The sequence below is a fragment of the Elgaria multicarinata genome, chromosome 6 (assembly GCF_023053635.1).
Source record: "Elgaria multicarinata webbii isolate HBS135686 ecotype San Diego chromosome 6, rElgMul1.1.pri, whole genome shotgun sequence".
NCBI classification, from domain to species: Eukaryota; Metazoa; Chordata; class Lepidosauria; order Squamata; family Anguidae; genus Elgaria; species Elgaria multicarinata.
This window is the reverse complement of record NC_086176.1, coordinates 37,369,951-37,384,168: the sequence shown is the minus strand read 5'-3', so window position 1 is coordinate 37,384,168 and position 14,218 is coordinate 37,369,951. Positions and strand designations below refer to the sequence as shown.

The 14,218-nt window shown below is 39.4% G+C and overlaps 1 protein-coding gene across 3 annotated transcripts in view; it reads left to right on the top strand.

Moving 5' to 3' along the window:
• The first annotated feature begins 6,486 nt into the window (after positions 1 to 6,486).
• Positions 6,487 to 14,218, top strand: part of CCDC171 (coiled-coil domain containing 171) — a 210,964-nt gene continuing 203,232 nt past the window's right edge. For 2 of the 3 annotated variants that reach the window (XM_063129237.1, XM_063129239.1), the window contains exons 1-2: positions 6,487 to 6,609; positions 12,183 to 12,312. In XM_063129237.1, the coding sequence (XP_062985307.1) occupies positions 6,563 to 6,609; positions 12,183 to 12,312 (177 nt within the window). In that variant the 5' untranslated portion in view covers positions 6,487 to 6,562. The remainder of the gene's footprint in view (positions 6,610 to 12,182; positions 12,313 to 14,218) is intronic. The other variant, XM_063129238.1, reaches the window with a different exon arrangement.

Genomic DNA, 14,218 nt, shown 5'->3' with positions numbered 1-14,218 from the left:
GACTGTATATAAGAGGGCCTTCTCTGCAGGGCCCACACGTGTGAAATAAGTTGCTATGGGGGTCTGTCATGCTCCCATCATTGCAGGCTTTTTAAGAAAGCCTTGAAAACATATTATTTTACTCTGGCCTTCCCCTGCTATGAATGCTGTTGTTGCTTGTTTTATTGTTGGTTATTAATGCTAGTTGTTAATGCTTTTATATTGTTTTGGTTTTATGTGTTTTTATTGTTGTACACTGCCTTGGGAGGGCTTCTGCCCTGAAAGGTGGCCAAGAAACAATATAAATAAATAAATAAAAACTGATTTTTCCAAAATAGAAGTAGTCAAGATAATAAGGTGATAAAGTAACATTGGTTAACATAGATCGAAGTCTGAGTAACCATGTTGATTCTATAAGACAAGAAATAAAATTATGTATTTTGTCATTACTGATAAAAAATGAAGCTTTGGAGCACTACAGGACTCTGTTTTAGTTGGTTATTACTTGTGCTTAGGTCATGTGACTATGCCTGGAGACACAGATCCCAATACGAATAAGGTTAGTCACACTTAAGTTGTGTTGAAATCAACCGGTCTTGTTAGTTGATCTAATTTGTCCTATTGATATCAATGAGATAAAGTGTGACTAACTTTAGTTGGAGCCACCATGTAGGATACAATTCTGCAGTACTATTTCCTGGAGCTTTATTTTATTTGGAGTTTTTGACTGGAATCTGGGCTGAATAAAACATAAGTATGTATATTGTTATTCATCTCTCTTCTCAAGTAATGAGAATTTTCAGTGTCAAATGCTACAGGGTTTTTTTTCCCCTGAGAGACCACTGGAGACTTAATCATATGTATTTTATTTACAAATATACAAGCAGAGCATAATGGAGGCAAACCAATTCCCTCAGCAGACTGCACTGCTGCATCAGCTCTCCCAAAGAACAACTGCACCCCAAGGGTGTTTCAGTTTCAGGCAACTCACAGCTCCTTTTCATTCTTTCTTAATTCACACTGCAAACTAAACCCGACTGTTTCTCTGCTCCTTCTCACTAGCTGGACAGGATTCCATTTACCCTCCCAAACTCTGAGGGGTATTCCATTCCAAAAAGTTGGTAAGAGATTCCTAGCTATCATCAGAACACAACTTGTCTCTAACTCTCACTGATTAAACATAAGCTGATCGACTTGGACATAGCAAACCATGAGCCTATAATGGGTGAAACGCGTGCGCGCACACACACACACACACACGGGGGGGGGGGTAGGCAGGCCACAGTCGTTGATCAAGGGCATGCATAATGTAATGCAATGTAGTAGGACACCTGCAGTATTATAAAAGCATGATTGAATTTCATTGAAAAGTGCAGTCTGATTATAGAAAAAATGAATGTTACAATTAACCACAATTTCTAAATTAAATTAGTGGTGAGTAACTTGCCACAGTTGGCTGGAATATCTGATCGCAAGCCTTGCTTTGGTGGTTCTCTCTGGGTAAACCAAGCGGTGAAACAAAATGTTGCAGCGTGGAGTGCACCTGTTCACTGTTCAAGCCAGCCATGCCTTCTTCCAGGATGCTGCTTTCCACCTCCTGCACCCAGTGCATTTTTCCCATTGTCCCCAACAGGCACTCAACATTCTGATGCCATTCAATATGCTCATTGGGTTGTGTGGGGGGTTGTTGCTTTGCACCATTACGGGTTTTTCCTTTTCCTTTTTTTAACTTATGCATACTCCTTATCTCCCAGCCAGATGGATGGAAAAAATATGTCTAGCTAAAATGCAGAGCGGAAGGAATGTGTAGGCAAACCTCACTTCTGCCACTCCTCCTACTCTGCGTAGGATGCCCCTAAGCCTCCGTGGATGTTTATGGGCACTTGCACACTTCATTAACTAAAAAGGTACTACTGATTAACTGGATATAATAATAATAATAATAATAATAATAATAATAATAATAATACCCAAGAACAGAAGAACATCCCCCCCCCCCCGATTTCCTTCTCTCCCTTGCAGAGATAGCCTCGTGCAGGAATTATTTTCAACTCAACAACAGATTTTATTGGCAAATCAAGGGAGTAGCCATGGGATGCTCCATAGCGCCAGAAGTGGCCAATTTGTATATGGCAGAATATGAAAAAGATTTTTTTTTCATCAGAGGGCCAATATATAAAACATCTTCTGGTATGGCGAGGTATATTGATGATGTATTTACCATTTGGCAGGGGAATGGGGAGGACTTAAAACAATTTATAATGTGGATAAATTTGAAGAATGAGAACATCTAATGTGACATTCAGTCTAACACACGAGAAATTCATTTCTTAGATCTAAAAGAGGAAAGAGTGAGGACATCTTATTACCTCCATTTATAGAAAATCCACTGACGTTTCCAGATATCTCAGCTATGATAGCTCCCACCCCTGGTCTCTAAGAAATAACCTCCTGTATGAACAGTTTCTAAGACTTAAACGCAACTGCTCCATGGCATCAGATTCCAGACAAGAATCTCAGGATCTGTGCAACTAAGAGAAAGGTATCCCAATGCTATAATCACACAGGGCTTCAAAAAGGCAGAAAAAAAGCCACGGGCAGAGCTTTTAACAAAAAAGAACATGGCACCTTCAGACCGAATCAACTGCAGTTTAACATATGATTATATAACAAACCATCTGCAATGAAGCATAAGGAGACACTGGCACATTGTCAAGCACGTCTCTGGGTGTCTGGAGAAACCAATGGTTTCCTTTAAAAGAACCAGGAATATAAGAAATCTACTGATCAGAACGGAATACGAAGAATATAACAGAGGTTCATCAAACATTTTACCTTGTGCCACCATGCCTAAGGGTCACCATCCATGTGGACACTGCTGCTATTGTAAATACACCTCCAGGGTCACAGAATTAAAAAAAAATCCCTCCGACCAGCAGAAATATTTTCTGAAACATTTTACCACCTGCAGCAGTGCTTTTGTCATTTATGCCATCCAGTGTGAATGCGCTAAGATTTATGTAGGTAAAACTATCAGACCTCTAAAAAGATTCATAGGGGAGCACCTGAGCAATATAAAAAACAACAGGTGCTCCACTAATAAACCATTTTGCAGAACAACAACACTCCTATGCAGACTTCAAATTTTAGGCACTGGAAAAACTTAGCATACATGATGATAAACTGCTTTTAGGGAAGGAAATAGAATGAATTCTAAAATTAAAAACTTTGAATCCAAGTGGCTTGAATGAAGAACTTGAACTTTTGCCACTCCTGTGACTCAGCAGTTTCTTGCAGACACTCCTCCACAATGGCAGTAGTGTCTCATTACGAGACCGTGTACTGATCACAGCTACATGGAAACACCTGGCAGAATCTAGAAAAAGAAATGGGGAAAAAAAATAACAGGAATATAAGGAGGGTTTTAAAAAAGTTATTCTTCTCAGTCACCATTGATTAGGAGGCAATTATCTTGCCAGAAGTATTGCTGCAGACATCTTCTAATGAGTAAGGACATATTATACTTTTGTTGAAAATGATTTTATATGCTTTTATCATTAGACATGTGCACGGGTCCTAGTACTTTTATGCAATATTAAAAGTTTTAAGACTTATGTAAGGACATAGCCAGATGAATGTGAAACCAAGAATTTTTAAGATGTGTTGATTTGTCGTGCTGTTGTTGTTCCCCGCCTCAATCCAAAGGGAGAGGCGGGTAAGAAATAATAATAATAATAATAATAATAATAATAATAATAATAATAATAATTGCCCCTTGCGTCAATTTGCTTAATTAACCTTAACATGTAAATATATTTCAATGTTATGTGTTGTCCCATAAATGTAATTTCATAAATTTTTAATTTTTTTATGTTACAGCCCTTGAGGAAGGCCTTTGAAAAAATTCAGGCCGAAACCCGTCGGACTTTGAAATAAAACATTTTTTGCATCCTGAGAACTTGTTTCGCCCTTTTTTCTGACCAGACTTGGATGCCCTCCTCCTTTTGGTCTTTCTTCAAAGAGGGTACCTGCTATTACATATGTGTGCATTAGCTAAAAACGTATGCTTGTTGCCTCAGAAATAGTATTAATATGTATGCAAATGTAACTGAAAGATAAATTAAAATTCATAATTAATTGATTGGGATTTCTTATATCATGTTTCTGCCCTGGGATTGAAGGAAATATCAACTGCCCAGCTATCATACAAAATATTAATCTATCTTGCAAATTATTAAATCCTGCTGGGTCATCTATGTCTGCAATTCCTTTATCATTTCATGCATATGAGTTTGTAGAAAAACAAATAAAAATATATAATACTAGCTGAAACATATTTGAACCAGTAGCCCCAATGTAATAAATACATGTCTGCTCTTTTTTTAAAAAAACAAACAAACCACACATTGGGGACTCAGAACCTTGCAAGAAAAGGACCATTGTCTGATCTGAAAATATTCTCATATTGCACTACCTCTTTGTATGACATTGTGCTGACAGTAGTGCAACATTACCCACTGAGTTTAATGCAGACCCACTGAGTTTAATGCAGATTACTCTTGGGTAAGTGGGAAGAATAGCCTTAATTGGCTAAATGGAAAGATGCTTTAAAATGCTTTACCTGTGCTGGGGGTTTGACTAGATAACCCTGAAGGTGTCTTCCAACTCTATCATTCTATGTGGATGGTACTGGGTACTTGTAACGTGGAATAGTAGCTTCAGTTGCATAGACTCCATGTCTCTATTGCAGCAAACAAATACGGGAATTAGGTCCAGCATTCTGCCATTGACTGGCATCCAGCTTCAAGGTAGTGATGAAGCTGGAACTAACCACAGCAAAGGATACCATACCATATACATATTGCCTAAATAACAGTATGTTAAAACAACTGTAATTTCCTGGAATTGTGGACCTTGAGTGGAAAGCCCTTAACATTTTTTTTTACAATTTCATTTATTATATTTCTATATTGCCCCATAGCTGAAGACCTTTGGGTGGTTCACAGGTTAAAAACCATTACAAAACATAATGTAAAATATAAAATCTTCCAGATAGCACACACAAAACAATATATCTAAAACAATCAGCCAGAGCCCATTGAATATACAAGGAAAATGTACCCGTTATTATGTACCCATATGCTGCCTATATGCTGAGATCGATTCGAGGTGCTGCTTTTAACCTATAAAACACTACATGGCTTGGGACCCCAATACCTGATGGAGCGCCTCTGCCGACATGAACCTACCTGTACTCTCTCCTCAGCATCTAAGGTCCTCCTTTAGGTGCCACCTCTGAGGGAGGCTCCTAAGGCGGCAATGAGAGAGATGGCCTTTTCAGTGGTAGCCCCCCAAATGTGGAATGATTTGCCCAATAAGTCCTGCCTCTGGCACCAACATTGTTAACTTGGCGCTGAAAATATGTTTCTGAGGCATTTGACAGCTTATGAGTATTTAAATGGTCTTGGGTCTGTCTTGATTAACTGTTCAGTCATTTTTAGATATGCTTTGTTGTGTATATTACTTCATGTAAATAGTTTTTAAACTTTGCATACTGTATTTTACTGTTTTTAACCTTTGTAAACCAGCCAGAGAACTTTGGCTATGAGGCAGTAGAAAAATATAAGAAAGAAATGAATAAGGGGTTTAGTTGTGTCTAATATTAGACTAAAGATAATATTAGACTTAATTTCTATGAGTCTACTCTAAGTAGGATTAATATTGATACAAGCAATGGCTTTGTATTTATACCTAATATTTACTACAAGTGCTATTTAAACATTGAATATCCACAGGCATTGAAAATGGTGTTTCAATTTGGATGCTGAGATGTGTTATATTAACGGCTGTAATCCTATTTGGGATTAATTCCCATTGAATTCAGTGGTATTTGGCTTTGAGTAAATGTACATAGGACTGGGTTATTTAGGCAGGAAATATATCAGCTAGAGGAGCCTTTCTCAAACTGGTGCCCTCCATATATGTTGGACTACAACTCCCAGCACCCCCTGGCCAGCTGGGGATGCTGGGAGTTGCAGTCCAACATATATGGAGGGCACCAGTTTGGAGAAGTCTCAGCTAAAGAGAACTGCAAAGACAGACACTCACTACGCACTTTCCCTTCACTGTTAAAGAGCTAGCCGCTAAGCAGCGCCTGCTCTTTAACGATTTCTGGTTTTAGTAAAGCGCCAAACAGAGCGGGAGTAACCACTCCACGCCTCCCTGCCTCTGCGCATGCTTGTTGTAGAAGTTGGACACAAATAAAGCTCGAGCGAAGCGTCAGCTCTCCGCCCATTTCGAGCGCGCAGCGTCACAATTTCCCGTTCTTCCAATAAGAAGCGGCGTTCTGAGGCGAAAGGAGGGCCGAAGCTGCTGGATTGGCGGCCGCTTCCTGAGGCTGCGTCTGTGCTGTTACCGGAAGTGGCCGTTGCAAAACCTCTCCGGAGAGACGCTGGGCGAGGCTTAGCTTTAATCCCTGGGTCCTAGCGCCGTGTTTTGGGTTCTGGGCTGCCCTGGTGGCTTCGCGCTGTTGCTTTCGCGTGCAAGGACGGCGGGCAGGTATGAAGAAGGCAGAGCAACGGAGATGGAGCGTGAGGATATGGAATATTGGTGGGGCAGCGATTTCCTTGAGTAAGCGGAGACTGGCAGGGGCATAGTTGGAAACTAGAGATGTAGGAGAGGAAGTTAAGCCAAGTACTTTGGTTTGTGAGGGGAGCCTCTGGGGATGTCTATATAGCTTCCTAGACCAATAGGGCTTGGGAGGTGATGGGTAGCAGTTAGAGCAGGAGCGAAGTTGTCACATCCTCTAACCTTTGTTGTCATGTGCAGTGAGGAGGAATGGCTTTGCAAGGAGACGCAGAAGTTGGATAACACTAGGACTGCTGCTGTTCTTTTTTCCTGGCACAGCTCCTGAACGTTTGTTGTAGTGGGTAGAAATTCATCGGGTCAAGTCTGTGAAAGCAGTGAGATATCCCTTGTTGACTCTTTGTCTGCCTTGCAGCTGTTATAAGCGAAAAGGCTTTCTAGAAGAAGTAAAAAGTTGCAGTACTAGGTAATAAGTGTGAGCAAAGCTAATTTAATAGGTATGTTGACCGTCACTTCAAGCGATTTGGAACCTTTAACGTTCAAAATATACGATTCCTTACCACCTACATAACACACCTGTTGTGTATCGTTTTCTAGTGGGGCATGTAAAACCTTTGTATTTGCTAATGGATTTCACGTGTCATTCATTAAGTTTTATTTCGAACCTTTTTAGTTTCTTAAGTTTTCGATCCTTATATCCACGTACCTGAGAGTAAGCACCATTATTTGAAAGGGTTTACTTCTGAGTAGACATGTTTAGGATTGCACTGTCAAGCAGATGAGTAAGATCTGCTGCCAGCTAACTTGAGCAATGAAACAAAGCTGGTATTAGATTGCTGTGATTGAAAATAGTAGGTGATATGATCATTCTTTAACCACACTTACATGCACACTGCACATGCTCTTGTAATCCCCTTGCCTGTGTAGTTATCAAGTGAGGAATGAAGAGGAAAGAACACTGAGACTCTGTTCCTTATATTGAGATAAATTCAACGTTGCTGGAGTTGTAGTGACAAGAGTTGGGTTGTGTACGCTGGTCAAAAGATTTTTTTAAAATTTAAATAGCTTTGTGGGTCTTTGATCCACAGAGGAGCAAATCGCAAAGATCAAGTGGCAATCTAGATGATATTTCTTGGTCTAAAACACTAAGACTCTCTTCACTGCCATGAATAGAAACCCTATTTAGGTTAAGAACAAAACTAGTTGGGCATCTGGATCAAAACAAAATTATTTGTATTCAAAACTGGATACCTTCTAGATGGTAATCATCCAAAAATCTCTTCAACTTTTTGCCTTCAGTAAACACTTTCCTTGTTGGCTCACCGGCTAAAGAACTTCTGAATGTGTGCCACTGAATATCAGCTCATGCAAAAGATTATGGGCCATGTTATAAGCATTGATCTTCACATAGTGGGTTGTGATTCACATTGTGTTGCATCCTAATCTAGACAATTTTAGGTGTGCCTAGACCTTTTGTTTATCCATCAGTGCCATTTAGTTTTGCCCCATTGTTAATCCTGTGGTTATTTAGATTGTAACTATATACTTCAGTTGGCCACTGTCCAATAGTAACTGATAATATATTGTTTCATGGTAATTGATTCTACACTGTTTAGTAGCTCATTATTTGTGAATAAATCTGAACCACTTTTACTATGAAGAGAATGCCATTAAAACATCTATTAAATATGTGTATCATAACAAGCGATATTTGAAGTCTTCCTTTTGCTATAAAGAATATTAATTATGAAGATTACATTCATTGTTCAGAGAAAATAGATTAAGAGGCACAAATTTAGTTGACATGAATTCTCAGATCAATTATATAGTGCCTGAAATGAAATGGTGAGTTCCGTTCTTTAATTAAAATGAAATCTAGCAATACATATTTTCATTCTGTGATTAGTTTGTTTATGGGGATTTCTACCACTTAGTAGCTCCCAAAAATAGACACTTGTGTAGTTGTATTTATTTAAATTTTTTAGACCACCTTTAAGGTTAGAACATTTAACCACCAGAACTATTTTTGCCTGTTGCGCTATATTTTTAGTATCGTTCCAAGTGACAATTTGGAGTTTTTAAGCTGAAACCATTGTTAATGGTTTTAATGTTAACTTTCTAATGTTCAGAGTACTTAATAATTCTTATGTGTTTAACCTCACAATATCCTTGAGAAGTAGATAATTAATGCTACATTTTAGAAATATAGAGTACTGTAGACAGTGAACCAGTTTGAACACCACACTGCAATTCCTGTTTTTTTTTAACCCAGAAATTGCTGGGGATAAGCAAAGCAATGGCTCAGTTCAGACAACACGTTTCTCTACGCAGTGGGAAAACGCCACTCGGTGGTTGAGTTTGTAGGGGGTACTCCCCACACAACATGTTCTAACTCCACCGTTGTGTGACTGTATGGAGTTGAGTAAAAGGCAACACAATGTTTGATTGACAGTTCCTCCGCCCTCTCTCCTCCCCCAGTCCTCCTGATGGTATCCCATCAGTCATTGCTGCAAAAAACCAATCCCAGCGACTGTCCTAGAGTGGCACTCCCTCCTTTCTCTGCTCTTGCCAGAGAACTCTGTAGCCAGGGAAAAGTCAACTCAACACAACAGAGAACTCCATGGAGCCCTCCACACAACACATTGGTTGTGCAGAAACCTCTGCACAGCGTGGAGCATTTTCTTTAAAAAAACTCCACCGTGGGGTGGAGTTTTCCCTCCAGACAACACATTTCTCAATGGTGGTGTAAAACCACCATGGAGTTCTAAAAACCACCATAGAGAAACGTGTTGTCTGAACTGAGCTATGAATGCACTTAATCTCCTGCATTGTTTCCTCTTCTGTGATCAGTGAACTTGGAAAATCTGGGCTGTTTCTGGGTTCAACTCAGAAACAACCCAGAGTTTCTAGTTCACATGTCTCAGAACAACATGTTAATCAATGTTGTTAATTGAAAGTTGAAACAACGAGCGTGCGGGAGGCAGCAAACTTGTCACATCACTCGTCCACTTCAATTCCTTGGGTTAAACAACTGCAGTGTGGCATGCAAGCCAGGTCAGTGCGTAATCCAGGTATCTTTAGTAGAAATCAAATGCTCTTCAGAACTACAGCCTGCTTGTTTAATGACCAAAACCCAAAATGAAATCTTCATAAACGGGTTGTGTTTAAATGCACTGGATATATATTTAAATCACAAACCAATGCTTACTTAAAATTACATGCTGAAATCCTATACATACTTAACCAAGAACAAGCCCCATTGAGCTCAGTGGGGTGTACTTCTGAATGGACTTGTAAGTGCATCTAAGGTTGCAATCCTGCAGTACAATTTATTTCAGAGTAAATGTGCATAAGATTGCACTGTTAATATGTATGGGATGAATCATGCTCTTTATGTGTAATGCCACACATTTTTAGCTGTGAGGTGATTATTCTTATGCCACAAGATTTTATTATTTCTACCCATTCAATTTTGCTCACAAGAAAAAATGTCAGACCTGTATAACCTGTCCTTTCAAATACTACAGTTGTCATTTTCTTACAAAGTATGGTAGCAGCTATCAGTGTTAACATGTAATTTTTTACAAGGGGCAAGGTCTTTTCAGCTGTGATGCCTACATTCTTCATTGCCTTTAGTGAAACCTGCCTGGCCCCATTTTAAAGCAGGTTTCATTTTCTTGTTCAGTTGTGTTGTTTAGGGAAGCATTTTACAGTCTGTTGCTTATTGGAGACCTAACCTATTTTCCTGCTGATTTTCCTCCTAGGTTTTTGCCTATTTTGTTTCATATTAACTGACGTTGCAATACTATTTTTTCTGTAATTCTAACTTACTGTTCTTATTTCTGGATTGTTTTGATTTTTGTTGCTTTTTAAAATTATATAAAGTGGGATATAATTATTTACAAATAAACAAATCAAGTGCAATCGTATGTATGCTTACTGAAAAAGAAGTCTCATTGAATTCATCAGGGCTTACTCTCAGGTAAATGGATTTAGGATTGCAGCCTTAGTTTTCTGTGTATTGTACAGGGGTTCGCATGTAATGACAACCCATACCATAGATTGTTGAATTGTGGGTTGTCATGTGTGAACCGGAACTATGCATTAACTGTAGGGTGTTTACCATAAACAGCCCACAAAGAGAACCCATGGTTTGTTGCTGGGTTGGGAACTCTGGATTATTTAAACCATGGGTTGTTATATGTGAACCCAGAACACTGGGTTGTTTTGCTACACTATGGAGGTGGCAGGCAAGACTAGTAAAAACACTCGCTCTACATGCCAGTACTAGTATTACAAAGGCATTTGGGATGTAGGAGGGAGAGGGCAAAGGGGACAGGAACCAAACAACCTAGAAATTGACCAATCAATTAGCCATTTGCTCACTCATCTGGCAGCCAAATTGTGGGTTAACTCTGGGTAAAGCAGCAACCCTGGATTAAGTAAGTCATAGTTTGTGTGTGACCCTGGTCTTTCTCTTTAAATATTAATTTAAAATAGTGTTTCTTTCCTTCTGCTTCCAATTTAAAAACACCTTTTGTGTGCAGCTGCCATAGTTACATCGGTAATTGTTGCAGAAGATCAAGATACGATTGCATTCTATTTTTTTCTCAATAGAATAAAGTATCTGTAAGGCAAAAATTATACCTGACTTCCAAAAAAATATATTTTCAGTGCATAAAAAGATAACTGTTTATATTGATCTTACAATAACAACAATAATATTGCAATAATTAAACTGCAAGCTGTGTTCATCTGGTGTAAACTTACTCTCCCTTGGCACATCTCAAACCAATCAGCTGCCCTTTTTCTCATTAACTAGAAATATGGCTTGAATCGTACATTACCAGCTGTGACTAATCCAACTTAGGGCTCCTGCATCTTTAACTGTTGTAGAAGAGGAAATTTCATTAGGCATGGCAGGCTATACCTGCTAAATTGCCTCTTCTACACAACTGTAAAAGGTACAGGAGGCCTATTCTGTCTTCTATCTGGCCATCCTAATATCAGTAATGTTTGATAGAAGCTTGCCATGTGGGTGGACCCAGCACTAACATTGCACTGCATTGCACTAGTGTTGGGGACCTCTAGTGCAACACCAATAGTGTTAGCTGGTATGATTCTAATTTAGGGAATTGTATTTTTGGGCATAAACAATGTTAATCTAGAATTATCAGCTTTCACAGGTGTGTGAAGTTTTGGGCCGTTGCTATAATGGTTGGAGAATAACTTTAGAAGAAAAGACAATTTTATATTTCTACTCAACTGAGAAATACATTTCATTTTTCTGGGTAGGATTATGTATGTGGACATTTATTTTGGGCCACTTATGAAAATAGAAAGGGACACAAGGTGTAATAAGAGACGACCTAAAATATTGGAAAACGCTGTGGATATTATGGATAATCTTAAAGGAGATTAACTAGAATGCTAATTCTGATTGGGATTCATACAGTTTCATTAATAGCCAGGTACTATGCATATTTCCTTGCAAACAAATCTAATGTATCTCAACAGGACTTACCCCCGGGTAAGTGTGTTTGGGATTGCTTCCTTGATTATTTGGAAGTGATATGGCTGTGAAAATACTGGTAGACTTAAGTCCTTGTATCTTGAAGCAGGCAGTCTGGAAAGACATTTCCACATAATCTCAGAGAGCCTGAAATGGAAACTAAGGAAGATCTGAGAAGAAAACTCCATCAAGCCAAAAAGGAGAAACTGGATATAACCGCTAAACATAACACAGAGGTAAGTGCTTTGACTGTATGCAGAACTTCTTTCTATAATGTGCTCGTTTTGTTGTATGACTTGGCTTTGCCCAGTATCATTCCAAACTCCTGCTAGCCCATATCCATATCAATAAATGTTTGTAAAAACATATGGGAAGCTGCAGTGTTGTCTTTTATGAATAAATAATTGGGTTAACTATTAGCGTTTTCTAAAATCGGTTCCTCCGACTGCAGTGAGGGAGTTGGAGAGTGAACAGCTACAGTGACACAGCCCTCAATGCACAGAAAAGCAGGCAGTGAAAAGGGATTCATTATGCTGCCCCAAACTTTTATTTTCCCTTGTGGCTTTTCCCTGTGTCTCTTTCTTAACAAGACAACAATGCCATAGCTACATTTGTTATAGGGAGAACTTATTTATTTATTTACTTAATCTGTCCATCTCTGCTTCCCTTTACATGCGGTGAGCAGTTAGCATGGGCTTTGAGCGAAGGGCAACTTCAGTCGTGTCTGCAAGCTTGGGCATGCCCAGTGAGACTTTGGTTTTCTTCTTCCTTGAATAGTTGATCCCCGAGCCATTTGACACAATCTGATTTCTGAAAGCTCCTTTAGCGTCAAAGGGAGATTTCTGGATGGCATGGAAGGTGATAGTGGTGCTGTTTAAGAAACACAAACTTCCCTAGGCCACATAGAGTTAGTTACATGGTTCCTGGATCCTGGTCATGCCTTCCAACCAGATTGCTATCTATTTTCTATTGGAAGTTGGAGGGGGCTGGGGATTGAAGGAACATTAGGTAGCTGCATTATACTGAGTCATACCATTGGTTCATCTAGCCCAATATTGTCGATACTGACTGGCAGCGGCTCTTCAGGGTTCAGGCAGGATTCTTTCCTAGCCCTATCTGGAGATGTTGGGGATCGAACCTGGGATCTTTTGCATGCAAACCATGTGCTCTACCACTGTTTTACTGTGTGTGGACTTTGGGGGAGAAGATGTTGTGCTTGGGAATATGGCATCCTTAAGTAGGAGAAAAGAAATGCTTACACTGTTTGTTCAAATGGACAGGCAATTACTTGACCCTCCTGTCCCTGTTTCTTGCTAATTGTGCTACTTGGAAGAGAGAACCTAGCTCAGCAGTAGAACACCAATGGGGGATTTCCTCCAAATGAAAATAGCAGCCTCAGGAGGGATTTTCCTCAGTAGCACTACAGGGGAGGAAAAGATGAAATTCCCGTTCTGCTCCTGCTGTGAACCTGATCATTATCCATCCCCACCTAGGAATGTGAAGGCCCTCAAAAGCCTCTAGTTGGCATTGATTCACTACCCCAGTTTCTGCTATCACTTGTTTAAGCCTTGGGGGGGCTTTAGTGCATGCTAGGCATTGTTTTAAAAAATATTCAAATTGTGGCTTGTCATGTCATCCGAACCTGTCTAATGCATGGCCTCTTGGGTTATCCAAGGGTTGTTTAACCCTTGCATAACCCATGGTCTCTGGGTTTGGACAACATGACAAGCTGCAGCTTCAATATTTAAAATGGCTGCCAGTTAAACAAACCAAGGTGGGCCAAACAGCATCAATGTCTTACATCTAGTTTGTTCTTTAGAGATTATCTTTTCCCATTACAGTTTTGTTTTTAGTTGAGCGATTGTAGCTGAATTCCTCTTTCCTGCAGAAGAAGTTTTGAAATACGTTTTTCCTTACCAAGTAGCTGCTGCGTTTCTGTCCTTTCAGTATGGAATATTTTTATTCTTTAGCTTGTTACTTGATAGATTGTGAGGATAGTGTGATCTTGCCTTTCTGGTAAGAGATGGATTTAGGGAGATATCGCTTTCATTTTTCTATTTTTTGTCAGTGAAGCTGAATAAGATTGAGTATACTAATGTTGTTTTTGTTGACTTTCGATGAGGACATTGCCAGTATTTTAAG